The sequence below is a fragment of the Camelus bactrianus genome, chromosome 3 (genome assembly GCF_048773025.1).
Source record: "Camelus bactrianus isolate YW-2024 breed Bactrian camel chromosome 3, ASM4877302v1, whole genome shotgun sequence".
NCBI classification, from domain to species: domain Eukaryota; kingdom Metazoa; phylum Chordata; class Mammalia; order Artiodactyla; family Camelidae; genus Camelus; species Camelus bactrianus.
In genome coordinates, this window is record NC_133541.1 from 11800870 (window position 1) to 11827848 (window position 26979).

General features: G+C 45.7%; 1 protein-coding gene across 4 annotated transcripts in view; it reads left to right on the forward strand.

Moving 5' to 3' along the window:
* The first annotated feature begins 380 nt into the window (after positions 1-380).
* TRIO (trio Rho guanine nucleotide exchange factor) overlaps positions 381-26979 on the forward strand; it is a 332063-nt gene continuing 305464 nt past the window's right edge. Inside the window, exon 1 of one of the 4 annotated variants that reach the window (XM_074356326.1) lies at positions 381-1226. In XM_074356326.1, the coding sequence (XP_074212427.1) occupies positions 1070-1226 (157 nt within the window). In that variant the 5' untranslated portion in view covers positions 381-1069. Of the gene's footprint in view, positions 1227-1284; positions 2475-26979 lie in introns of those variants that run through there. The other 3 variants (XM_074356339.1, XM_074356335.1, XM_074356319.1) reach the window with 3 other exon arrangements.

Below are 26979 nucleotides of genomic sequence, written 5' to 3' on the forward strand. Positions count from 1 at the left end.
CCTTCCCCGTTCTCTAGGTTTTGGTGGAGTAAGGCCGGAGGAGCTGTGAGTCCGGAATCTCATTTTACAGGCGAGGAGGCGTCCCCCAGGTGTTCAGAGGCTTGCTCCACTCCTTCCGGGGCTGGAGTATGTAAAACCCGTTTTCACGATCTCCCTGTTCATTCAACAACTATTATGGAGCCCCGTCTACGTGCCACTGCCCACGCTGCGCCAACGAGAAACACACCGGCCCGGTGCCCGAGTCATCCGGCCCCGAGGGCGAGATCAGTAATAAACAGCTCGAGCGCTCGGAGGACCGTCCGCGTTGCAGGAACGAGCACCCAGTTGGGGGCGCTACGCCGGACCTGGAAAGACCCGCCCCGGCTGGTCAGAGCGTTCCGGCTCCTTCCAAGGGTTGCAACTGCTCGGGAGGAAGAGAAGGAACAAGGCTGAACGCTCCCGCAGCCACTCGACGCCTCTCTGGGCGCCCGGCAGCTCGGCGCGGCCCCGCCCTCCATCGGACCCCGCCCACCAAAGGCCCCGCCCACCGCCGAGCCCACGCTCCGGCCCCTAACGATGTTCGCCGGAAATTCCCGAAGCCCCTCTTTTTTTCCTTCCTCTCCTTTCCCTGCTCTCCCTTTTCCTTTCACCCGGGTTCCCTCGGCCGTGATTTCCCCCCTCCCCCTCCTTCCTTCCCCATTTGAAATCAAGATGGAGGCTCGCGGCTGCCGCCGGCGCCCGTGATCCCGGAGCTCCCGCCGGCCACGGGCCCCCGCCCTCTCAACTGCGTGTCCGGCGCGGCGCGCGCAGCCGCCCGCGCTCCGGCCGGCGCCGCCGAGGCCGTGGCTCCGCGCCCCCGCCCCGCGGCAGGCTCGCGGCTCCCGGGCGGAGTCCTCGTCTATGTGGGCGCGCTCCTCGGGCCGAGCCGCCGCCGCTGCCGCCGCCCGCCGCCGCCCCGGGGCTCTGGGTCCACGCGCCGGGCGCGGGCAGCTGGGCGTTCGGCTTCGCCAGGCCGGGCGCGGAGCGGGCGGCGCGCGGCGCTAGGGGCGCGGGGCCCGAGCCGGGCGCGGCCGCGGGCGCCGCCGCAGCCATGAGCGGCAGCAGCGGCGGTGCCGCCGCCCCCGCCGCGTCCTCCGGCCCTGCCGCCACGGCCAGCGCTGCGGGCTCGGGCTGCGGGGGTGGCGCCGGCGAGGGGGCCGAGGAGGCGGCCAAGGACCTGGCCGACATCGCGGCCTTCTTCCGATCCGGTGAGTGCAACCGCGCTGCTGCTCGCGCGCTCTGCCAACCCCGCCGCGGAGGCGCGGTCGGCGGGCCCCAGCGCGTCCGATGCTCGCCTGCCCGTCGGCCCCGGCGCGCGCTCGCCCAGGCCACTGGCCCACGCCGGGGCTCCCGGATCCACACCGGCGTGTCCTGCTGCCAGCGCCGCCCGGGGCGCCGCGGCTCGGCCCGGACGCCGCCGGCTCGCCCTTCCCTGCGCCCGCCCCTCGTTCCAGGGTAAAACCTCCCTGTCGCCCGCCCCGGCGGCTACAGCTCCACGGGCTGGGGCGCCGGCTCTTTGTCTCTTTCGCGGGAGGGCCGAGGAGGCGGCGGCAGGGACGGCGAGGGCGGAGGCCCCTACCAGGGAGGCTGAGCGCACTGGGGCGGTGGGGCCGGGCCCGGGAAAGCGGGTTCTCATTTGGACCGGTCTCCGTGGCCGATTTGTACCTGGCCCCTTCTCAACCCCATAAGCAGCCGGGTTTCTTCGCTCGGTCCTCTAGCCTGTCACCTCCCCAGCCTCGATCTACACTTCTGTGAAACGGGGCAGCCATGGCACCCGCTGCCCAGGGAGGAGGGGGAGGTGGTGGCAGAAATGAAGCGCGGCCGGACGATGGGCGAGCCATTGTCTCTGGGGGCGGCCCGGGAGGGACATCTGGGAACTTGGTGGCCCCCGGGGGGCGGCGCGGGGCCGAGCCCTCGCGGGACACTGCCTAAGAGGCAGTGCCAGGTGGCTCGGTGTCTCTCGGGCAAGGAGCGGGTAGCGGCGGGAGAGGCGAGCTTTGCGACCGGCCCGCGGGGAGGAGGCGCGGGAGGCGTGACAGGGCGTCCCTGAGACCCCGGTGGCGGCAGCGCCTCCTCCCTCCCGGGCCCAGATACCGCGTAAGCCGGTCCCGCGTCCCCGCGTCCCCGCGTCCCGCGTCCCCGCGTCGAGTCCCGTTTGCTCGCGCGTCCGGGCGGCAGTGGCGGCCTCGGGGCCCGGAGCCTGGAACGCATTGCCCAGCGGGCCAGGCGTGGGGCCGGGAGGATGCAGACTCGGCGCTGGAGAGCGGAGGAGGGCGGGCCAGGTCGGGGCCGGGGCGGGCGGGCGGGCGCAGGGCGCGTGCGGGGTGCTGGCGGCAGCGCCTGGGAGGACCGCGGGGCCGGGGACGTCGGGGGAGCGGCCTGCGATGGGGCGCGCGCCGGAGGCCGGCGGCTCACGTTTCTTCGTGGCCTCTTTCAAAATCAAGTCTCCAGATTCGGTGAGATCAGTTCTGTAATCTGGGTCCCAAGGAGCAATTTGCAGTGGGAGGGCGATGGTCAGAGACAGAAGTTAGCAGTGCCGGTAGATAACCTGGTTTAGCACTGTCTTCCCTCGTTTTCTTGATCTTTGCCAGGCGGGGTTGTTTGTGAGTCATTTTAACAGATTGTTTGTGGCTGGACGCCGACTCTGCACTGTCAGCTTGGGGTTAATATACTCCCCGGTGCTCTCTCTCCCCGTGAGGTCCCCGCAGAAAGCAAAGCTCTAGGAAAACATGAACTCCTTCAAATGAAAGCCTTATTTGGTGCAACTTGCCGGGTAGCGCAGCCCCGTCTTACCTCTTAATAGCAGAACTGGGATGTCTTCCCTTTATGCCCTGAAGCTAAAGTCTAGCCTGTCTTCTCTCGGTCTCTACCACCTGTCACAGAATAATAGATTCTGTGTAAATTCAGCTCCTTTCTGCTAGAAGGACGCCTGTGCCCCAGAGATGGAATTTTTGGTGCTCGTGAGACCAGACTTGTTTTTACATCTTTATCATACATGGTAGAAAAATCATTTCTTTTACCCTTAAGAGCCCCAAACGACATCAGGTTGGGCTGGACACTCACAGAAAACCCTCCTCCAGTCAGTGTGGCTCTCCGTGGGATTTATCTGGGAAGATAAATACGTTGGTGGCCATGCCTGGGCCTGTGCTTGCTCCCATGCCCTGGCTCCTGTTCATGTTCAGTTTGGGGCAGAACTAGTCAGTGCTGCTCCCTGGTTTACTCTTTTCTTCCGCCCTCCGAAGTGATTGGGCAAACTGCCCTTTAGTTGTTTGACTTGGGAACAGGTACCAGAGCAGATTTTAAGTAGGCAGCAATTGCACTGTTCCATTCCAGGGGTCACCTGGAACATCTTTTAAAAGTGCTTTCCCCCCCTTTGGGCAACTCTGAATCTCTGACCTAGATCTTGGCTCCAGCATCTAGGGCAGTGATACCTAGCAGAGGGAGGGTAGAGAGGGACCATTCAGTTAGATTGGTGGGGGTGGGATGGGGCTTTCGGACGGACTAAGCCGGACCTGGGAGTGAGGGGGAACTCACCTGGTAGAATGGCTCAGGCCGGGGGTCCTTCTGGACAGTGTTGATTGAATGTGGATAGCTGAACAGAGAGGTCAAGTTGATCAGTAAAGTCAGACATTCTTTTCTTTCCTAAGATGTAGAAACACAAAAATAAGATCTGTCCATCTGGGGTGGACAGATGAAGGGGTGAACATTTTTCCAGGGTGTTGTGAGCCTGATACTTAAGATTGCCAGCGTGACCTACACAAGGCATTTCTACTGGTTGCCTTTCATTTCTCTGCCCTGGAACTGTTTGCTAGGCCACCTTGTTTTCTTTCCTCTTTATTCCTTGTCTGTCCTGCATTTAAATTTTATCAGAGATTAAAAACTGGTAACCATAGTTGGATGAAAAAAGGAGAATTTTGCTTCATAGAACTTTTAAATAATTAGAGCAGTTCAGGAGTAGAATGGGCTGCCATGTAATTTCTCCATTACTAGAAGCACTTGAGCAGGGGCACTGCCACCTGCCAGGGTTCAGAGCCGGGCGCTGTGGACAGGACTCCTGCACTTGTAGAGGGATCTGGGGAGATGGCTCAAACGCTGCTACCCTCTCGGATTCTGTGGTTCCCTCTGAGCCCTCAGCACCTAATTGTTATTCCCCACTTGTCTTTTAAAAAGGCATCACAAATGTAAGTGACTCTGTTACAAAATTCTTACAATTTTTTTTACTTTTTATTATTATTTTTTAATTGTTCAGAAGAGGAATCAGGCTTCTGAGGGGGTTTGAATGACTTGCCCAGGGTGGAACTCTGGTAGAGGTGGGGTCAGGGCTGGGAAGCATGCCCCTGAGTCTGGTACTCTTTCCCGGATGCCTGTCATGGCCAAGACTTTGCTTACATTAGTTCTCAATCCCGCTGGGACCAATCACTTTTATTGCCAATCTATTTTGGGGCTCTGTTCTTGTGGCAATAAATCATTCTTTCAGAGCTCTCTATTTAACCTTGCGAGAGTCTGTGTGTGTGTGTGTGTGTGTGTGTGTGGGTGCTTACATAAATGCATTATTTTTAACCTGCCTGGCATGTTTTAGGCTGGCATTAAATGAATGTGCAGAGAATAAAGGTTTGTGGTTTTTCTGAAGCATCACGGCCCATCGTGCTGGGTTCCTTTCATTACTAAGTCTTATTCTGGACTCCTGGCTGCAGCCCTTCTCTTTGCAGTGGAATATGTTAAGACAGGCGAGTCTGTGACTTAGTAAGGGAGCAGCGTGCATGTCTTTCTATGTTTTGATATGATGATTTCCTCATGGAATATTGACTGAACTTTTCTTCATATTTATGTTCCACCACTGAAGTATCTGGCCCCTGAGCTGGCTCTGCTACTTCTGTGGATATTTAGAAGCCTGGCGGCTTTGGTCCCTGTAAGCACCAATAATAATTGTTGTATTATGAAATGTCCTTGTTACCCTCAATATTTTGAAAAGGGTAGTTGAAGGAGATGTACCTTAATGGTGAATGTTGGTTTCCCCTTTTTCAGTGGCTCAGTGAGGCTAAGTTTTAGAGGAAAGCAAAGAGTTAGCTAAAAAGATCCTATAAGTGATTTTGAAGAAACCAAAGAGCAGGAAGACAGTCATTGAAAGAATTTTTCATTGAGCTCTTGTAAACTGACTTACTGACACGGGATATTGTATTTTTCCCTTTGCAGTGTAACCATCCAAGAGTCAAATACTTAAATGAAGCCATTTAAACCATTCACCAAGACATAAATGAAGCCGGTGGTTCTGAAGCATGTGGTTTAAATATGTTCTTCAAATGTATATTAAAAATAGGTGATTAGGATGGCTATTTTAGAACTTTAAAATGTTATGATAAGTTTGGGATTTGTTTCTAAGCAAAAGTCAAAGATGTGTTTGGAGCTGTCATAATCTGATATTTAAGTTTATTTTCTTGACTCCTTTACGGAGAAAATAAAATTTTATCTCATATCCTTGGCAAAATTCCAGAGAAAAGTCAAATTCTTAATCAATAGCCACACTTTACTGCCTAGTAAAGTCACTTATGTTGATGGGGATGAATTGTCTTTTACTATAAAAAGCAGCCCTAACAACCTCCTTCATTCCTCTTTGGTTCTATAATGAATTGGTTTTTATTTCCTTAAGTGCATTGTCTTGACAAATTTTTAGTAGTTCTGCTGGCAGAACAGCAGCTACTTGGTGGGCAGTGAAGAAATGGACCCACTGGATTCCCATGGAAGGTTGTGGTACCTCTGATCCCCTGCTCATTTCTTCTGCAAATGTTCAGCTGGGCTCAGAGTTCTCTCTCATCCTCCAGATGCTCCCACCGAGCTGTTCAGTAAGCCTGGGCAAGGGGATAAGTACGCATCGGCACGCTCCTCATTGTCCCTTGCGTGTGGGCATTCTGGAGGCTGTTTAATAACAACAACAACAATAATAATAATTACTGTTATTCAGCTGGAGCCATTCTGGGTCTTCCTATCACTGCATCTTTGAACTGAAGGCAAAGGAGTGAAAAGGAGAGAGTGGGTGGGAATCGGGCCAAAGCCCTGCAGGGCACTGGCTGGCTGCCACCCTCCCCTCTGCCTGCTCTCCCCCATCCCTGGGCTCCTGTGCCTACTGTGGAGGCAGTGTCTCCTGGGGCCTCAGCCTCCTGCTTGCTGCCACAGTGCCCAGCCCCGACCAGACCTCGATTTCACTCCATCTCTGCCATTTCGTAAAGAGGAAGCAGAGGCACCTGGCTAGAACTTCCGGTGTCGTCTCCTAGCATTGTGACGTCGTTGAGCCTTCTGCGCAGGTGCTCTTGTTTATGGGAATCCTTGCTCTCCTGTTTAATGGTTGTCGAGCTCATAAGCCTCACCTCTTCTCATTTGCTAATGGATGCACTCAGTTTGCTAACGGAATAGGTGTTACCTCAATTTCCTCCTTTTTTTTTTGTCCCTTTTCGTGTAAGAAAGCCCCTGGAAACCCAAATTGTGAATCACCTGCTCTCTGGGAAAGGTTGTATGTCTAGGGTGAGAGTTGAGTGTGCAGACTTTCCAAGCACGTGGCGTAGGGGCTTGAGCTGGGGGAAGGGTGTAGCTTCTGGGGTTTCTTCCCAGTGAGACCTCCTGTTGAGTCTGGAATATTTGACCCCATGCCACGTGTGCTGTGGCACTATGAAACCTCATTTTGGTGACAAATATACTTGCAGTGTAGATAACTGTTTTGATGAGCCATGTGTCTAGTCTTGTCTGGTTGGAGAGGCGTGTGGAGTAATCTATGGAGCAGATCTTATATTTTGCAAGTATCACCCTATTTGGGCTCTTTCATAAGTTAAGTACATTTTAGCAGTTACACTAACAGAGGAAACGTTAATGAAAACGTTAGCAAACACACAGAACAGATTCCAGGTCTACAGATCCTAGGTCTAGGGTCCTGTGGGTTAGCGGTGTCCACATGAGTTCATCAGGCTTGTTTTACAGTCTGTGGCCGTATTGTGGACAGTGATGAATTGCACTGGGTTTCTCTTTAGGAGGGATTTCTGCAAGGTCCTGCCGGCTGCATGGACCCTCCCCTCTTTTCCTTCAGTCCCAGGAAGGAAGTACTTGGTATACACTGCTCTGTTCCTGTCCTGCTTCTGGGAAGGGCTAGGCCCTTTGCTACCTGCTGTTGTTGTTAGCATTGAGATGGGTACGTGTGAGCAGATAGACTGTGGGCCATCCATTCCGCTGATGCTTAGTGAAGGCAGACAGTCTCAGAAGTCTCTATAGGAAGGAGTCCACTTGTATGACAGTCTCAGAAAGATAGAACTGCAGAGACAGAAAGCAAATTGTTGATTGCCAGGAGTCAGGGATGGGGAGGGCCGGACTACAGAGGGGAAGTACGAGGGGCATTTTGAGAGACGATGGAAGTGTTTTGTATCTTGGTTGTGGTGGTGATTCTATGTGTTGAAATTCATAGAACTGTACTACAACAACAACAACAGATCTAGTTATACTGTATGTTAATTTAAAACGTAACGTTAAAGAAGGCTAATCACAAACTGGGAGAAAACATTTATTACAAATCAGACAAAGAATTAGATATACAGAATTTAAAAAGAGCTTCCACAAATCAATTAGAAAGGCAATCCAAAAGGAAAATAAGCAGACAACTCAGAGTACAAATGGCCAGCAGATATTCAGCCTTGCTAGTAATCAAGGAAATGTAAGTAAAAATGTGATAAGAACAAAAGTGAAATCCAGCAAGTCATTTCTCTAGGTAAACTTGAACAAAACGGAGTTATTGTGGAAGGATTTTCTACTGATTTTGAAGATGGTAACTGTCAGACTGCCCAAGCTGGGACCAAACTTCTTCTAATGTCTAGGGAAACTTTGAAGATAGTTATGGGGAAATAAAGACCCTTTTCTTTGATTCTGTAAGAAGTGTAACTTGGGAATCCATATGGCATATTAAGTAAAGTCTGCTGACTTAACACAACTGTCTTTAGATAAAAGCAGTCACCATTTTTTCTGCTTCAGCTTCAGATTTTCCCACTCTGGTAAGTTTTCCTGCTGTCCAGATAGAAAAACAGTGGTACATGCAGGGTGGTCTGCTGTGCCTCACGTTCCTGTGTTAAAGAAGGAATTTCTAGGAATAAATTTCATTTGGGGGAGGGGGCGTTGTTCATGCATGAATTTCTGTGTGAGGTCATTGGCCCTCTGTTCGAGGGCCTTTCTGTATGTACTTGACTCTGAAGCTATGTATTTCTCAGTGTTAATGGTTAATTAATGAATTTATAAAGTGTTATTCCCCCTGCTTAAGACTCATAACCATAAAATAAAACTATTTTTGAACTTGAGAAAAGCACAGTTCAAATTTAAAAGTACAGTCATCGAATATTTTTAGATAGGATGTGTTGGTGTCTGATTTTTCTTTGTGTGTGTGTGTGTGTGTGTGTGTGTGTGTGTCTGTGTGTGTGTGTGTCTGTATGTGTATGTATCTTGGAAAAGTCTTAAAACACCCCATTTTGGAATTCTGTGGAATGGGTAGTTTCAGTGCAAGAAGGAATGAATATATCAGAGATTAATATTAGAAATCTGTTTAAAAAGACCTGATGTTCCTTAGTATATATGAAGTGATGTGTATAAATGACATGCTGCTTTAGTTTGAATTTGACAATTATTATGTGAAACGTCTGTGAGAGGTTGGTCAAGACAGTATATATAAAATTGTTTTCCATTGCTTATTCCTTTTACTTCACTGGCTCTTCTCACGCCGATCCACATCTTCAAGAATCCCTTTTTCTTCATTGTTGCTGCTGTTGAATGCCATGTCTGCAGACCTAAAGAGGGGTATTTCTGGGCCATTTGGATTCTGAAAGCTTTATGTTTTCTTATTTGCATTTACTTTTAGTTAATCCTTGTTCTTCATGTCAGGTGTGCTAGGATCTGCAGGAGAACAAAACGGTTGGTATTTTTTGGATAACTTTATTAATGTCACTTTTAAATAATAAGGACCAAAAAGTACAATTCCTCTATTATTTATTCTGAAGGTGGATACAATTATGTTGGGAAACAAGACCTTGATTAGAATGTTGATGTATTTCTACCGAACTAGAATCACTTACAATAAGATCTCTGAAGTTTAAAGTGTCTAATATTTGGGCATCCAAATAACTGGAACAAATTCCTCATTAGTCTAATAGACTAAACAAATAAGATTTTTATTTTGCTTGTTAGATAGCTTTATTAAAAAAAAAAATCATGATTATGAGAAGTCCCTTCCAGCCCTCACTGCCCTTTTCAGCACCACAGTGATGGTAGCCAGCATGCAGGGGACCCTAACTAGTGCCAAAAAGCCAGATTGCACAGGGGCAGAGTCTATTTCACACATTTATTTCACCTCTATCTAAATGTTGTGCACCTGTCCCGATATATCTTGGGTTCAGGAGCCTTGAGAACCAGTGCTAACTCAGTAGCTTCCAGGCCATACATTTCCTTCACGTGACAGGTTCCTTTCACAAGTCCCTTGATGAGTGTCTCTGGGAGGGTAGCTCCTCACGGGGGAGGCTTTGTGCAGAAGTCGTTGAGTTTCAGCATTTTGTTTGCTGGCTGTGTACGTGTTTCTTTCCTGATAATTAACTGCAGTTCAATTTGCAGGATTCTTTTTTTAGGCATCTCTTTTATCTACATCACCTTGTTTTTAGGTCCTATCTCAGCTCTGCTGGTTGCTAAACGCACAGGAGGGGTCTGTCTGTTGGTGAGACGGGACCTGTCCCCTGAACCATATTACTGGAAACTTTGACTGTAAACCCTATGCAGAATTAAGATGGGAAGACTAAATTTTCCGTGACAACTTGCAGTGTGCACACGGGGTGTTCAGGGGGAACTAGGATGATGGGTAGTGTTAGAATGGCCTGCTACCTCTTGACATGCTTGCTGTCTGTCACCTAAATCTTTAGCAGCAGCTGCCAGAGCAGGTGGGAGGCCAGGACCCCCAGCCATCAGGGGTCAGATAACACCTTTGGAACTACGCTCCATAAGAGAGTAAAATTAAGTGCATCCAGAAAGTAATAACCTGCTCGTAATGTCATAGGATGATATTTAAAATATGTTTTTTTTCTTCTCTCCAGATGTTGTTAATGCAAATTCTGTCCTTCAAGAACACCTAGTAAAGTCTTTGAACTATTACCTGTATTGCTGCCATGACTGGCTACTGTCTGAGTACCTGTGATTCGAGCTACCATGCAGGTGTTTTACATACGCTTTCTTGTAGAAGGTCAGATCCTTCCAGCAGGTGGATGCTATTTCTGTGTTAGGAAGAGGATCTCAGCCTCTAGGGAGGTTGAATGACCGCCCCAGTTTGCCCTGCTTGTTAGGGCTCGAGCTGAAACTTAAACCATGGCTGCCAGACCTCAAAGCCCTCATGTGCCCTTTCCCTCCCTGATGGCGAGAGAGAGCAGAAATGATCCTCATTCTGTACAGCATCCCACAAGGTCCTGTGTTATAATTCTCAGATCTTTAAAACAAAATATGTATATCCTTGTGTGCTGAAGAGGGAAGCTGTAATTTACAAGTCTCACACCAAACAAAAGTGGAATGAAAGATTCCAGGATAGAGCAAGCTTTTTTTTCCACGTTGGTCTGAGCCCTGTAATTTAGCTTCTATGCCTTTTCTTTTCTCACCTAATTAAAACTGGTGTTCCTTTTTACATCAGTAACCCTAGTAACCCCAGCTTCCCCACCGAGGTGTGTGGAGGCTTCCTGGCTCCCACCGGTTTCTGTCTTGGGAGGACTCCCGTGGCCGCGCTGGTCCTCTGTTTCCCAGGCTGTGCTGACTTGGACTGCAGTGCTGGGGAGGAAGTCTCTGGCTGTCAAGGTTGGCTGAGGGAAGTTCGGGAAGGGTGGGGAGAGGCTGGCCGGGGAGGGAAGTTTTTCAGCCAGTTGCTCTGTGTGACACATTATAAAGGTTATTGGGGCTTCCTTTGTAACGAAGGAAGGGCACATGGGTGGGGGAGTGGGGAGGGGCCGGAGGCTGCTAAGCTGCTTTTGGGGGGCCAGTTTTGTAAGGTGGGTGTGGTAACTCCTGGGATCTCTATATTTAGCGTTTTTGCTGCAGCCACTCATTTCTTTGCTGTTATTCATGGAAATGTGCACAGAGAGGATGACTGTGGTTAATTTCCCACACTCTCAGTGAGGTAACTCTTGGGTACGTGTTCTAGGTTTTCCTATTTGTGGGGTGCATTTTCATCCCCCCTCACATGTGGAGCCTGATTTTATGGGATGCTAGCTCAGGTTTAGCCCACGTGCAACTCCCAGCATCATGTCCATACTGTGAGCATGTTCTGTGTTTGTGTCTCGGAGCAACTCCTCATCTACCGTGGACTTTTAATATTTCAGCCAGAGGATGGCTGAAATGCTGGCACTTGAGTGTAGACATTATATAATCCGAAGGGAATTGTACTCTTAAAATCTACTTTTCACTTCCTCCTGGTTTTCTCAAGGAGTTTCTAAACATTTCAAGTTTTTTTGTTTTTGTTTAATCCTTGCTTTTTAAAAATTTGTGGAATTAAAAAAGTATGGTTGGCCTGCTGCTTTGGGGGAGATACGTGCTTTTGACATGCTGTTTTAGTTTATCTTTGATTTTAAACCAACAGAGAAGGTACAAGGCTCAAATCTATATCAGCTTAGTCGAATTGAGATTTCACTGTACTTTTTTTTTTGGCTGTTTAGTTGGTTCACGTCTTCATTGTTGATTACATTTAACGTTTGTTCAGGTTTTTTGAGGGGGATGGGCAGGTAGCTTTGTTTTGAGAAGCCAGAACTCATGTTCAGAGAAGAACTCAGCTTCCAGAATTGTTGCTATTTCACCACAGGTGAATCCGCTCCCTGCCTCCCCTCCTCCCCTTTCTGGACACACACACACACACAGAAACACATGTGTTTATATATATATTTTATATATATACTAAATTTACATGTTATTTTGTTTCTGAACTATTTGAGAGTAAGTTACAGAAGAGAGATGCCCTTAACCTCGAAAAGGTGGTTAAATAGAATTTTCTAAGAGCAAGGACATTGTCTTACATAATGACCCAAATCAGGACATTAATTTTGATATAATATTATTATCTGAATCTACTGATTTTAATAACATTTCACCAGTTGTTCCAGAAACATCCTTTTTGGGGATTAAAAAAATATTGGCAGTCTAGCATTTTATCTGGGACCACATATTACATACAGTTGTCATGTCTCTTTGGTTTTCTTTAATTTGGAACATTTCCCTACTTTGTCTCTCTCTGACCTTGATATTTTTGAAGATCCTAGCCCGTTCTTTGGAAGACTATCCCTCAGTTTGTGTTTTATGATTCCGTCCCACCAGGTTCAGGTCGCGCCTTTGTGGCAGAAGGCTGCGTCCTGCCCAGAGCGCAGGGACACAGCTGTCAACGGCCCACTGGGACGTTCATTCCGTCATTTGGTTCAGGTGGTGACTACTAGGTTTCCCCACTGTGTTTTTCCCTTGTGATGAGCGTTTTGTGGGGAGGTAATTGGAGACTACGTAAAATCCTGCTCCTTTCCCAACTTTCCCTTGCTGGTTGTAGTCTCGGTGATGACTTTTGCCTGAATGTTACTAGGTTACTATGATGTAAAATGGTGCTTTTTCTTTTTTTTTAATTTAAAAAATTTTAAATTTATTATTATTATTTTTGTTTGTTTTGGGGGAGGTTATTAGGTATTTATTTTGATGAAGGTGCTGGAGATTGAACCCAGGGCCTTGTGCATGCTAGGTGTGCGTGCTCTACCACTCAGCTGTATCCTCGCCGTAAAATGGTGATATTTCTAACTTCATTATTCCTTCGTATTTTGTTGGCTTTCTGCTATAAGGAGGAGCCTTTCCTTCTGCCCCACTTATTTTTCCAAGTGTGGCCTCATGGATTCTGTTTTACTCAGTGGATTATAGTCCTTTGCTGTCATTATTTAGTTTGATGCTCAGCTTTTCCAAGATCTGATCAGTGATGTCCTTTCAGGCTGGCCCCTTTATTTTTTGTGACCTGTGCCCTTTATTTTTTGAGCGCTCTCTTGTTTTCTGACACAATAAGATGTTCCAGGTTTATGTTGTCCTTTCCTGACTCCAGCCCTGAAATCAGCCATTTCTCTAAGGAGCCTGGTTCATTTTAGCAGAAAGCTGTGGTAAGAAACTCAGTCTGGGCACTCAGTGTGCTTATTGCTTCTGGGCTGTCGTTACTTTTAGCACCTCTCAGTGCGCAGAGCTAGGAAGCAGGGAGTGTGTGTATATGTACACACACATATATGCACACATACACACATCACGTACGTAGGTGTCCCAATCTCTTTGTGCACATATCAACCTATAATAAAAACTGCAAGTTTATACTCATCCCTTCAGTTCTGGTGCAGTATTACAGACAGTGTTTAAGTCTTCCCTTCCCCAAATTTGTAATTCCCTTCTCTGACAGCGAGGGCTCCTTTTATCCTCAGTGTCTTTATTGATTTACTCAGTCCTAGAAAATGCAGAAAGTAGTTTCAAAATGCTTAGCCATACCACTGTGACAAATGAACCTACATCTTCAAGTTGAAACTGTTCAAATTGGCAGTTAGCGGTCAGCTTCTGTTCAGCTCCATGCCTTGTCACTTAGTCACCCAAAGAAAACAGATGAAGTCATGCGCTGGAACTCCCCTGAGGCATGTTTAAGAAAAGAGCTGCCAGACTCCATCAGCAGCTCACTTTCTGGGGATGTGGAAGCACAAAAGTGAAAAATAAGGAGTTGCCAAAAAAGAAAAGGAGATTAATTTCTAATAAGTATGGCTTATAAAGATGACACCTGTCGTGGAAAAAACAGTTTATCCTCTTCATCTCCTTGTACTAATTGCCAGAAGAGAGGAGAAGGAAAGCGCTGAGATGGTAAGAATGAATAATGCGGCGTGCGGGATGGGGGGGGGGGAACGGGCACGTGTCAGGATGAGGGTGGGGCGGGTCTTTTTGCAGGATCCTTAACATGTTCCGAGGAGGGAACAGAGCAGTGTTCGTATGTTAGAATGAGTTATGAGTCACGATTTGAGAGACTTGCCTGGTGCCCTTCATTGACTGAATGTTTCTTCCCAGTGAATTTAATGCAGCTCTTTGGGTTCTGCTTCAGTGGGGATTTCTGGGAAGTGTGTGTGTGCACTCAGTTCTAGCAACCATGGACCACTGGGTGCAGATCTTTTGTTACAGGCAAAGTGAGTACTTGCTGTTCAGTGTTTTGCTCCATTAAATGATGACATCGAACATGGGCCCTTGATTTTAGGGAGGCAGTCTTAGTTTCATACACTGTGTTCTCTATTTTCTGTGACTGTCCTCGTGCTTGTTAGATTGTGCTCTGGAAAATTCATCCCCTGTAATTCTATAAGCCCTTCTTACTACTAGACATTTTAGCAAGAAAGAAGAATCATGATTTGCTTATTTAGTATTTTAAGCCTTTTGATTTAGAAAGAGAGTAGAAGGTCATGACTGCTAATGGATCAAACATTCTGGGGAAAGGTTTTTGGGTGCTGAAGATGTTCTGGGATTAGCTAGTGGTCATAGTTGTACAACATTGTGAATATAGTAAAACCGACTGAATTGTACAGTTTAAAAGGGTGAATTTTATAGTGTGTGAGTTATATATCAATAAAAAAAAGTTATGGCTGAATTGGCAATATTTCAGATTCTTAACCAGCTTCATTTATCAAGTGGTTACAACCACCGGCTATTTAATTTTCACAGCCCCCTGCAAGGTAGGCAGTGACACCCAATTTTATACCTGAGGGAGGAGGCTCAGAGAGGTTTTTACTTCCTGCAGGTTAATAGCTATTAAGGGTGGATAGGAGGGTGCCGAGTGCACAGGGGTGGTCTCCCAAAGGTGGGTGTCGTGGGTGGAAAGGAGAGTCTGCCTGCTGAGGCTTCGTCCTGCGGTGCCATGCACATCACCCTGAGGTCTGTGACACCATTCGGGGAGCTGTCTACATCTCTTGTTTTAGTGTCAGGGAGAGGAAAAAAAGAAATCACTCCTTTTTGAAGGAGAGCATTGTGGATAAGATCTGACTGGGCTTCAGCTGTGATTTGATGGTATATTTGGTAATTTCTTAGAAAACGTTGGATTAACTATTCCCTGAATTGAAAATTTCAGAGAGTCTCAGTCAAAAAGTAAAGGACAGACTTTGCTTCCCAACAGGTGGTGTATTTGGGGTCAGTGTGTATTTCACACTGATATATTTTGGGACAGCACACCTGAAATGGTGCGAGCTGATGACACTTAGTCTCCCTGTTAGCGTTCCAGGGAAGCCGAAGGGAGAGGCAGCTTTGTGCTGTGCTCCTACTGAATATGGTCTGAGCGTTAAAAATTGCAGCCAGGGTTCTCCTGCTAGTGTCAGTTCTGTGTTCGCGAACATTGGAGTCAGCTCTGCTCACTCGCGTATGGGATCAGGAGTACTGGTTAGATTCCAAGGCAGAATCTGCATTAATTTGCATAAAATCGCATATGCTCTGTTGCAAGAATTTTCATTGTGCCCATTTTAGAATTGAGTTGACACTTCATACAGAGTATTTTAGCTTCACTTAGAAGGAGACATCTCAGAAAGAAGAAGAATTTGTGTGGCTTTGAAGTTGCTTTTGGGCATGGTCCCTGAAAGAAAGGAACCACTGAAGACTTTCGTTCTTTTTAGCACTTTGAAATCTCTTCTCCTGATTAGACGTATTAGAAACACGTAAGGCAGGTTGGGGCTTTGTCTGCTGTGTGGCCTGCTGGCAAAGGGACCAGAGGTCTGGTGGAACAGGAGCTTTCCTGCTGGGTGATGACCTTTTTTATGATGTTTGGTCTGTCATCTTTGTTTCTCAGTTTCAGATGCCTAGCTCAGAATTACTTAGCACTTGAAGTGGTTTTCATCTTCAAAGGACTTTATGGGCATTATTTAATGTATGTGGCACGGTGTAGTGAATGAGCTGTTTATCCTTTGAACAGTGTCAGTGTGCTAGGTCCCATACAGCTGGAGAAGACAAAAATAATATTCTGGCCAGTGGGAGTTTATATTCTAAAGAGGCAAGATGATTAGGCAGGTTCTCTCTTCTGGCCTCTTTTAAAAATGTGCTGGGGAATAACGGAGAAATTAAAATTGAAAGAGATCAACAAGCTCGTGTCCACCTAATTGGAATTGCTCTCAAGGTGAAAATGAAATTTGAGATGCTCTTAAGAGGACCTAGTCTATTAGCTCTCATTTATCACACATTTATTGATAGACATAGTGTTTGTCCTGTGTCACAGATGAGAATTTTGGTAAAGCTAGGGCAGAGACATTTTCAGTTCTTTTTCTGCCACCCCCAAATCCTCTTTTTCTTTGCCTGGTGTAGGAACGTCCTTTGTAACCAAGGCCACGTGTGAGTCACAAATGCAGTTTTCTGAGTTTCAGACCTAGTCAGTCCATCCGCCTTATCTGGGCCGGCCTCAAGGGAAGCTTCTGGACCTCTTGTGCCTTCAGCCTCTCAAGCCCCCACTGCACAGCCCACACCATGTCCGTGCTCTATCCTGTTTCTGTCTTTGGTGTTCCCGCCTCTTCTTGGTTTTCCTAACTCAGCTGCAGCATCCCTTCCCTTGGGAAACTGCACCGTCTGTCTTACCCGGGTCTCACCGGCGTCAGTGTCGGCACAGTACCTTGTCAAGACCGCATTCTGGTCCTTTGGGTTGTGATCGTTTCGGTGAGTGTGAGCTGCTGGGTCTCCCCCGGGGGCAGCTCCAAGGGAGGCGCAGTGAACGCTCATTGTGGTTTACGCTCTTGGTTCCTTAACCCAGACTAGGACAGAGACACCTAAAAAGTTTTTTAAAATTACAGAATCTCTAGCAATTTGCATTTAGTAGTTCTAGAGTGGGGCCCTGGAATCTGTATTTTGAAAAAACCCTACTGGTGATTCAGATGCACAGGTCAGGATAGGAACCACTGAGCTGTGCCAGGGTGCGCATGTTGGTTTTGGGTTATACAGCCATGGCCAGTGTTGTGTAAGGTATGATGTGCAGTGTGAGGACCAGGTCACTTACACGTCCGAAGGGGTTGGAGAAAGTGAATGCAGTCCACTTACGATGGGACATCCTTCCTGAGGGAGAAGACCCTGGCTCCTTGAGGAGCTCACCGACCAGTCTGGCTCTGTGCTGTGTGAACAGACTGAATGCATGATGGGCCCTCCAGACTCGCTCTTGAAGTCACTGTGTTGCCATAGAGATGTTATGTAGTGTTGAAGGAGATTAGAGAAATCATATCGTAAATTATCAGCACAGATGGCTTGTAATTTAACACTCTCCTAGCCCATATTCTTTGTACTGATACTTGAGAACATTTAAAAATATCAGTGCTTGCTTTGTTTTTCACCTGTAAAAATGGCAGAGTTCACACCATGATTTAAAATGGGGATTATATATGCACATAAAATAAACAGTGGCAGTGATGGTAGGTGGGGAGAATATTTAAAGCATTTGGGGAGTGGCCGCTTCACCTCAGCTTTGAGAACTCACATAGAATTTGCTTCTTTTTTTTGGTCCACTTAGAGATTTCATACTCTCCCATATTATTTTGATAGCAGTAGTCAGGCATAATTTTTATCTTCTGGCTTAATAGTAAAAGGAGTATTACAAGATTAGATTCAGTGTAGATTCAGGCAGCATACTCACTTTCAAGGTATTTTATATGTCATCAACCACGTGAAGGATATTTTCCATAAGAGGACCTCTAAAACTTTTTATCTTTCCCTGTTCTAGTCTGTGGATTGATGTGCAGCTCTTAAAGATTGCATCTCTCAGAAGGACAGTAGTTCTTTGACTCTTTTAGGGAACTGCAGCTTGACTGGAGTTCTGAAGCATGTGCACGTGTATGCGTACACAGACACACTGACAATTTACATTGTGCAAATAAGCAGAGTGGATATATATCAAAACCACTTCAGATTAGGAAATGACAATCTTATTATGTAATTTAAAAATTCAGTAAAGCTTAGTTTGTTTTTTAGGTGCTTGTATTTACACATTAGCACATAATTTTTATTTAATTATTTATTTTATTAATTTAAGCTTTATTTATAAAATTTGTATTTTATTTATTTATATTAAAATTTTATTTAATTATGTATGGAGGTACTGAGCTATGCCCATCCCCCAAGAACATAATTTTTAGATTAAAAAAAAGTTCTCACATTCTTAAAGTATTCAGGAGTCTTAACAGGCTATCCCTACATACATTTTCATGAGGTTCATTTCTTATGTGCCATATGTTAACAGTTATTTCTGAACCCCCCCTCCCCCCCAAAACAAGGAAGTTTTCCAGTCTCCAGACAGTTCCTGACTTGCTTATATGTGAATATGTATTTTAAGCTGAGTCCAGACATTAACAGTGCAGGGCACTCCTCTTTCAACCCTCTTCTCTGCCTGTGTAAGTATCCTTTGTGAGCCTGTGCTGCTGGTACTGATGGTGGTTTCTGATGCCACTCAGAGGTGGAACAGGTAGGTCGGTTGCAAACCCCAGTTCTGTTGAGTGTAGTGACTCCTCCTTCAGGATGAATCATGCAGATGACTTAAGTCTTCTGACACTTCTGTGTCAGTGCTAGTAAATTTAAAAAAAAAAAAAGCTTGATAATTGTATCAAAAAGCATCTGAAAAATAATCTTATCATAGGCCTTAGAGCCATTACAGGAGCAAGGCGGGAAATGTGGGATTAAGCCCTAATTTCTTTGATAAGCGTGGCTCACTACTCGGCAAGGTTGGCTCAGCCTCCTGGGAGCTGCCCTGTGGCAGTCTGCTGGCACTGGCTTGAATGAATCGGGATGAAATTGCCCAATTATTGAAATGGATGACTTGAGGGGAGGTTATTTGGCTCGTAAAACCACCTGTCACAGAAATTAGGCAAAACTAGTGGTAGAATCTGCCCAGGATCCGATTTGCATCCAGGGCAGAAAGGCTCCTGCTGCCTACGCCCAGGACCCGTCTTCCTGAGGTTGCTTCAGGAAGACTGTGGACAGTGACCTCCCAGCCAGTGGGATTTGGAGAATCACTGGGTGTCTTTCCATGAGCTTACCCCTCTTTTGTAGGGAAGGCTAATCTTTTCTCTTTGGAAGAATTGGAAAGAATCCTGTATCGTTCCTTTCAGCGAGCCCATCGGCGTTGATGTGCTTGTCTTTTTCCTCTAATAAGCCTCTCAGCTCATTCCCTTGATTGTTGGTTACCTCGGCAGTAGTGTCCTCATTGCAGTGTCTGTGTGTTCAACTCAGATTCAGCCGTTTACACATAGTGCCCTGAAGTGTCGCTGTTATTTTGCCTGTTGAGTTGCTTGTTAGACACACTAAGGGCGCGGGCAGCCCCGAGGACCACGGGCAGCAGAACAGGTGGGCCCTTCCCAGTCGGCCCTGGATGTGCAGTGGCCATGGAGCTCGCCATCTCTCAGTGAAGGAAGGACGCTCTCTAGGAGAACAAATGAATGCAAGAAACCCTTACCCCCCACCCCTACCCCCTTAAACTTCCCAGAAGCTGTATTTTATTTCATTCTCCCTGTTGACCATCCGTCTTCCGAGGCTCTGTGTCTCGGCATGCCCTTCAGAGGGACTTTCCTCTCTTTAGCAGAGTGATTCACCCCGAGGTCATCCTCACGGCCTAGCCTTCCTTCCCCAAACAGAGCCCCATCTGCCCAGAAGTAAGGTTTTCAAAAAGGCCCCTGAACTCTGTAAATAGCTGTCACCAGGGCCCTCACTCTGAGCTGTGCGCGCCCTCACCGCTGTGTCATTCTGAACCCTGCGTCTCTGGGCTTTCTAGCTCCCAGAGGACGTTAAGTCAGCCAAGAGGGGATGGATGGTGGCCCCCAGGGGCACGTGCACTGATTCCAGACCTGTTGAAGTGATGACTGCCTTTCTTCATTGAAGGGACTCTACCTTTCCTTTTTAATCCCTCTTTTTCTCATTTCTTCCCTTTCCCTGCATTTCTGTCTTGTCTCTTCTCTGACCACTTGAGAATGACAGTGTTGCACATGGCCGCTGCTGGACTTGGCTGGAGGTAGTCCAGAGTTTTATTTCTGGACAGGAATTTAGGGAGAGATTCCTGGGGAGAGTCTAGATGATGCACTGGTACCGAAGTACAGTCTTAAACCCTTGGAGCATCCCCTCTCTGTCCCCAGGCCCCTCGCGCTGAGTCGTCTTCTGCGTGTCCCCTTCTGTCTACTGTGCCTCTTCACTTCGCAGGGCCCAGGACTCTGAATCTCTTTCTTCTCGACCCCTCTTTAACCAGTTTTATCTAATATAAAATTTGCATTTTATGATGATTTTAATAAACTTAGTTTAGCAAGCAGACCCAATAGCTCTCATTTTGGGGGTAATTTAATTCCTTCCCCTAAACTATGGTGTTATTATTCATTGTAATTCAGTTTGACTCACAGTCACCCTGGCATCATGTAATTTCTTCCTGATATTTTATTTTCTAAGCTGTAATTTACATCGAGGCAAAATCTTATTCATGTTTGCATCCCCAGCACCCAGCACACAGTCGGTGCTAACTAGATGTCAGCTGGATGAATGAACAAGTGCACGCACATCCCCATGTCCAAGGGCGGGAGGCTGCCGGGAATTGGTGACTGTTAAGTCGGCAGAGGTGGGCTAGAGGCCCAGACACTTCTATGGTGTAAGGTCGTCTCCCGCAGAGAGCATCCTCCCTTTTCCTTGTTTGGCTGTGTGCATGTTGCTGCTATTGATCTCCGTACTGTTGTTTGCTGTTACTAATTAGTTGCTTCTCAAGACTCACACCTCTCGCACTTGGATTGTGCCTCCAGTGAAATCCCCGTCCCTGGACGGGCCAGGCTCACTGCAGGCCCTCATCAGTGCTTGCTGGCTGATTACTGGGTTTGATCAGTCACAGAGGAGGCTGAAGCAGCATCTTTCCTCAAGGTTTTCCTTTGAGATTTAAGGTCTGATTTGTTGCCTCTGACTGTTTTTTTTTTTTTTTCACTGAGTTGATTTCCTGATGAGCAGACTGTGCAAAGGTCACGCCGGGGAAAGACAGCGCGCTGGTGAGATTGTCTGAGCTCTTGGGAATGTCTTCACAGGAGAGCTTTCCATGAGCCTGTCAAGAATGTTTCAGGTTCTTCTTGGTCTTCCCTTTCCCATACTTCGCTTCCATTTCTGGGACTTACCCTCCCATCTTTTTTAAGGCTGGAGTTAACATGAATCTGAAAACAGGCCACAGGGCCTTTTAAAATTATACACATCAATATGAGGCCAACCCAGATTTTCATAACTAGGTCAAGATGTTTCTACAGAGTCGGGTTTCAAAAGCACTCTATTCTTTAAAGAAAAAGGTGTCTTAAGGAAAGATGACCAGTGTTCAAAGCTTAGCTGTTGGCAGGGCCCAAGGATCCTAGCTGCTGGAAGATGCTGATTTCTGGGGCCTGCCTTGGATGGGGAGCCCGCTGTAGGCCAGGTGTGGGGTGAGGCCGGGGCTGGGTGTGAAAGAGGAAGGCCAGCCGCAGACCTGTAAGGAGCTCTTGGTCCCGGAGAAGCAGTTTGGTTCCGACTGTGGGCCTGGAGGAGCCCGTGGCGGCATTCTACCCACAGAGGGTGGCGGAGACAGTTTTTTTTTTTTTTCAGTCACGCAAATTCTCTTTCTGTACCTAACTACTGAACAGTCATTTCTTACTTACAGAGAGTGACTTAAATCTCTCCCCAAAGTTCCTTTTCTTGATGATTGTGCTTTTTTGTCTCTATGTCAGAATCAACTGATCCTAGTGTGATATTGGGAGGGTATTCAAACCGTAGCAAATCAGGAAGGGAAGAAACTGCGGTGGGATTTGCGAGGTGGTTCCTCACAGTTACCAGAGAATAGATACCCTTGAAGAATGGTGATAATTTCAGGCAAGATCCTTGGAAAAGTTTCTAGGATAACTCCGTGTTATGTTTGTAAAATTGAAAAGTCTGAGTAGCTCTGAAAGCTGGCTGTGTTCGCAGGTGTCAGCATCCACAGCACCACACCCAAGCACATCATCCTGAAGTCAGTGAAATGCTTTATCGCCGATTTCATGGACCTTACCATCCCTGAAGAGTGCATGCGCATGTGTTGAATCCACCAGCCAGTTTTCTGTGCTATTAACAGCCTCATGCAAGAGATGCCTTTTAAGTTTACCTTGAAGTCCCCAAATGGGGATGTCCCACATAGGTGAACTGAGGAGAGACTCTCCACAAAGACTTGTACTTGATTTTCAAGAGGGTTGATTTCTAATCTGTTGTTTCCCCGTGGTAGAATGACTTGCTTTTGTTGTCTAGCGCTGGAAAGTGCTTGTGTGTGCGTATCTGCTCCTGCTCCTGATTCGGAATGTGGCCCGTTAAGCTAGGCTTTAGTGTGTTGGATTTATTTGGCCTGTTTGACCTGTTGGTGGGTGCCAGGGCTTAAGAGTTCATGCTAAAATTTGCAATAGAAGTTTAAATTCATGTTCCTGTACTTACATCTTTTTCATTTTAATTAGTGCTCTATGTTTCAGCCTGATTTTTGGAATAACCTATGTTGAAATGCAAATTTATTGTTGGAAATGTCACCCAGAAACCCAGGTCTGTCTGGTGGCACTCTCCTGGGGCAGGCCATGCCCTTTGCCCCCAAGGTGGGAAGAGAGCCTTGAAGCCAGGAGGCCTTTACCAATTTCCCCCCTGGATCTGATAGCCAGTGCTCACAGCCACTAGGTGACCTCTGCAGCTGGGGTGTTAGGGCCACTATTACAGGTTTATATTTTTGACTCCTATGGTTGAATTTTTCCTTTTTAATTAGGTTATTTGAGGTGAGTGCATGGATTAAGTTCCTTGTTCTTTGTGTAAGACAGAATTAAAGGGAAATTAAAGACACCTGAGTCTGCTTTTTTCATCACCTCTGTTATGTTCACACTGGGTATTAAGGCCGCCTTATTCCATTCTTCTTTCTTTTGCAAATGGAAAGGTCCTCATTTTGTTTTTACATCATGTTCTTCCTCACGAGGTTTTGACAGTACAAGAGTTGTGTTTTTAAGAAGGTGTTCCCACGCTGCCATTTCCTTTTCTTTTGCAGGATGGTGTCATTTCTGTTGATCACTAATTGGTATGTCTGAATCTCTCTCCTTTGATTCCAGTTATTATTTATAGTGACTTTAAAATGAGAGATTTTGTTTCAAAGGTGAAAAATTTGAATTACTGCTGTAACTTTACCACTGAGTCCCAGGAAATAGCTTGCCCTCTTTCATAAATAGGCTTCTCTTGTGGATAATGATATATCAAGTCTATGATGATCTTTGTTTTGTTCAACTGGAGTTCTTGAGTTATCGTCATAAAATGCATGTCAGGGAAATGCTGTGTAACTTGTTTGCGTTTATTTTGCGCAGTGGTGGTAATAAAATTGTTTTCTAAACTTAATTATGGTTTCTCATATTGGATTCGTAGTGATGAGTTCCTAAAAAAAGAATTACCCACTAGTAGATTGATACTTCCTTTTGGGAAATGAAAAGTGATAAGTACTTAATGGCGTTTTAGGATTAGCTTGAAAATATCTGTAAGTTGATAGTACTTGGATCGTCAAGTGTTGTCACCAGCTGTAGAGTGATTTGGTAATTAGACAAAGTATTTTTGAAGGGGTTTATTATTAAAAGCAAATGGTAGCCAGTTTTGATAGGTGAAAAATTATTTGAGAAAAACAGGATTCCAGGTGATTAAATGGAGAGCAGATGAAGTCGGGGAGAAGAGGACGTGGAGGAGGATGGGCAACCAGGCCGCGTGTTGGGGTCTTAAAGAAATGCCTTATAGATGCATTTATACTCTTGGTATTTTCTGTATTTTACTCAAACCAGAGATTCCGGTTGTTGTAACGTGTTTTAGATTTTTTTTTTAAGTTTCATATTAAACATATAAAAGTTCTTTGTGATAGCTTTGTGATGTAGATACTAGTTAGCTTCTTCCTTTTTAATTGAAAAAACACATTCAGTGGAGAGAGTGTAGTAATTTGTATATACTAGAGTTAGAAAGTTTTGGTTTTATTTAAGAATTTGATACACATGCTTTGGTAGCCTTTAGCTAGTCACTGAACCCTTTGCCATTCACTGTTACCATTATTTAAGACAGCCTTTAATGCTCGCTTATTCGTTTATGCAGCATTTATTGAATACCTACTATGTGCTATGCAGTCAGTAAAAGTAAAACTTGTTTTGGAGTTGATTTGAAGGTCTTGAAAGAGAATATTATCTACATAGAAATGTGTTTAATTACTTTTCAACCATTTGCATTAAAATATTAAAATTTAAGTACTCATTTTAACTTGATCTATAATTTCAGCATTTGATAAAATGAAGATAGAATATTAGTGGTTTGTAATAATGAGAAATTAATTGGAACGTGACACTATTTCAGCATTCCAACTATTAAATTATATCTAGCCTTGCCATAAAACCAAATATCATGCAGATATTTGGGAGAAGGATTGGAAATCATTACAGTCCTAGAGTTACAAAGATACACAGAATGTCCAGCAGACCCAACCAGGCCTGATTTGCCCAGGAAAATAAGTAAATCAGACATCTGGTTTGTGCTTCAGTTTGTACGACCACAGAGAAAGAACTGATTTATGTTCAGCAAAAAACATACACACAGAAAATTATTTATACTGTTGTAAAAGAAACAAAACATTTTAGCTTGCCAAAAATATAGTGCTGTTATAGGAAAAACCTGTTGCTAAGTCTCTCATTGGTCGCTGTAGGTAATCATCCTTTTGACTAAAACTACAGGAATGCCAATCCAGATTTTTCAGCATTTGAAGAACTCTAAAATTGCACCATTTAAGGTAATGCTGGCTGGCTAAACTTTGCAACGTTTGATTGTAGACCATAAGCTGCACAGCCTGAGGTCAGAATTAGGCAATCTACATTATTTGGGATAATGGAGGACAAAGGCAGGGCTCAGCCAATGGCTGTTCTTCTGTCTCATCACTTGGCCGAGTGCAGATGGAAATCACCCACAGAGATACAGAGAGGCTGCTGCGGAATAATTGTTCAGTAGACCATGTGTGTCTCTGAAACCCGACTAGGTTTAAGCACTAGTTCTTCTCTGTTCCTGGATGTTTCTCAGTCTGAAACGTCTTCTCTGGTCATAAGCTTAGAAAACAAGAAAGAAATTGGCTCATTGCTAATTAAAAGCAAAAACGCTGGCATCAAAGCACAGAGGGTTTGTGTTGTTTTTGTTTTGTTTCCCACATATAAAGGAGAAGGGTCTGTCTCTGTGACTCTTGCCCTCAGCAGTGGTCAGCATACATCTAGAGCCACTCGCCGGCTGTATGTGTTGGCTGTCCTCTGAAAAGGCAGCACGATGCCACCGAAAAACCCAGCAGTGAACACAAGTAGGTTTAGGTAAGGCTTCTGCAGGAGAGTGAAACAAAGGAGTGTGTCTGCTGACACTTCGGCATCACTGGGGTATAGATTCTTCGTGTACTTTTGGGATAGATCCACTTTACAGTGCTGCTGGCTTATTGAGAAGTTAGCTCTGGTCACCATCCATCCATTTTGGCTTAATGCTCAGTGGCTGTGGTTTTTAGTAGTTTGCACGCAAGGAGTTAGTTACATGCACAGTTTGGCATATACTTTCTGGACCTGACTTAGTTAAGAGTCTTGGCTGCTGGGGCACCAGAGGGGATTTATCTTAAGTGTACAGAGCCCTTCAGTCCGCCTAGGGAAGGGGAGGGAGGAGGTGTGGCCTTGCCTCCCTGGGAGGATCTGTGGGGAGTGGGAGCTGGTTCACTCGGAAATAGCCACTGTTTTGCCTGTTTCCTGTTTCTCCCTCGGGTCTACATTCTGTCTGTCTACCCAGCCAACTCTACTTTACCTTCATAGTTTAAGGAGAGATTGACTAGCAGCTCTGAGAAGCTGGTCAGCTACAGTCAGGGGTGTACACGGCACACTTACACCCTTGCCCAAGAAAGATTCTGCTGTGGAGTTTATGGTCCCCTGGTTAAGAACCTGTTTTTGGTGATTTTTTAAGACGTTCCCTCCAAAGGTAGAATTCAGCAAGCCAAGTAGGGAATACAGTGTTTAGAGTAAGAGATTTTGGTCTGTCTGGAGTGAAGACCCATGAACTTGGTTGGGAAAGAAATTAATTACATCTTTATTTTCACAGCTGTCCAGTTAAACACAGTATCTTTCACTTGTGAATGTGATGCAGCTGCTCTGGCAGCACCTGTGACTTGTCACCAGTGGACATCGCAGGTATTTTCAGATTCCATTCTGTGTGGTTACTGCAGATCTCTCAGAATTTCAGTAATGCTCATCACTGCTTCAGAATCAGTGACTACTAGACTGACAGCTAGATCTTGTTATTTAGTGTGCAATAAAGAAGCACATAATACTTTAAAATCTTTAGATAACTTTAAAAAATATAATTAGCTTTCTGTGTAACTTTCTGTGTTTTATTTTACATATTTAAAAACAGTATTCTGAGAAGAGGTCCATTAATATTTGCCAGGCTGCTACTAGTTAGAACTATACTACTCCCAAAACATTGCGAGCTGGAATTGAGAGCACAGTTTTCTTTTATGACTGTCAGGATTCAAATGTTTTCAACAAGTTTTCAGGTTACCTTCCAGTTTTCTCCACTTTTTGTTTAGAACTCCTTCCCTTCCACAATTTTTCCTTTTTAATCTTTGAAGGTCTAGTAATGGATTCCATTTCTTGTTTTTCCTTTGCATAAATTGTATATTCTTTGGAGCTGAAGATTCTACATTATTCTAGCATTAAAATTTAGAGCTATACCAGGATAAAACTAGATTTGGGAGCATAACCTCAAGGTGTGGAAGGAAGATATGTTTTATAAGCCAGTGTTTCTCAAGATTAGGTTTGATAAGGCTCAGTTCACTTAAATCTACCTGGGCATTTTCAATAACACTAATTTGATCACATTGACAGTTACACAAATATTTTGGGAACCTCCCCCCATGATTAATGTAGC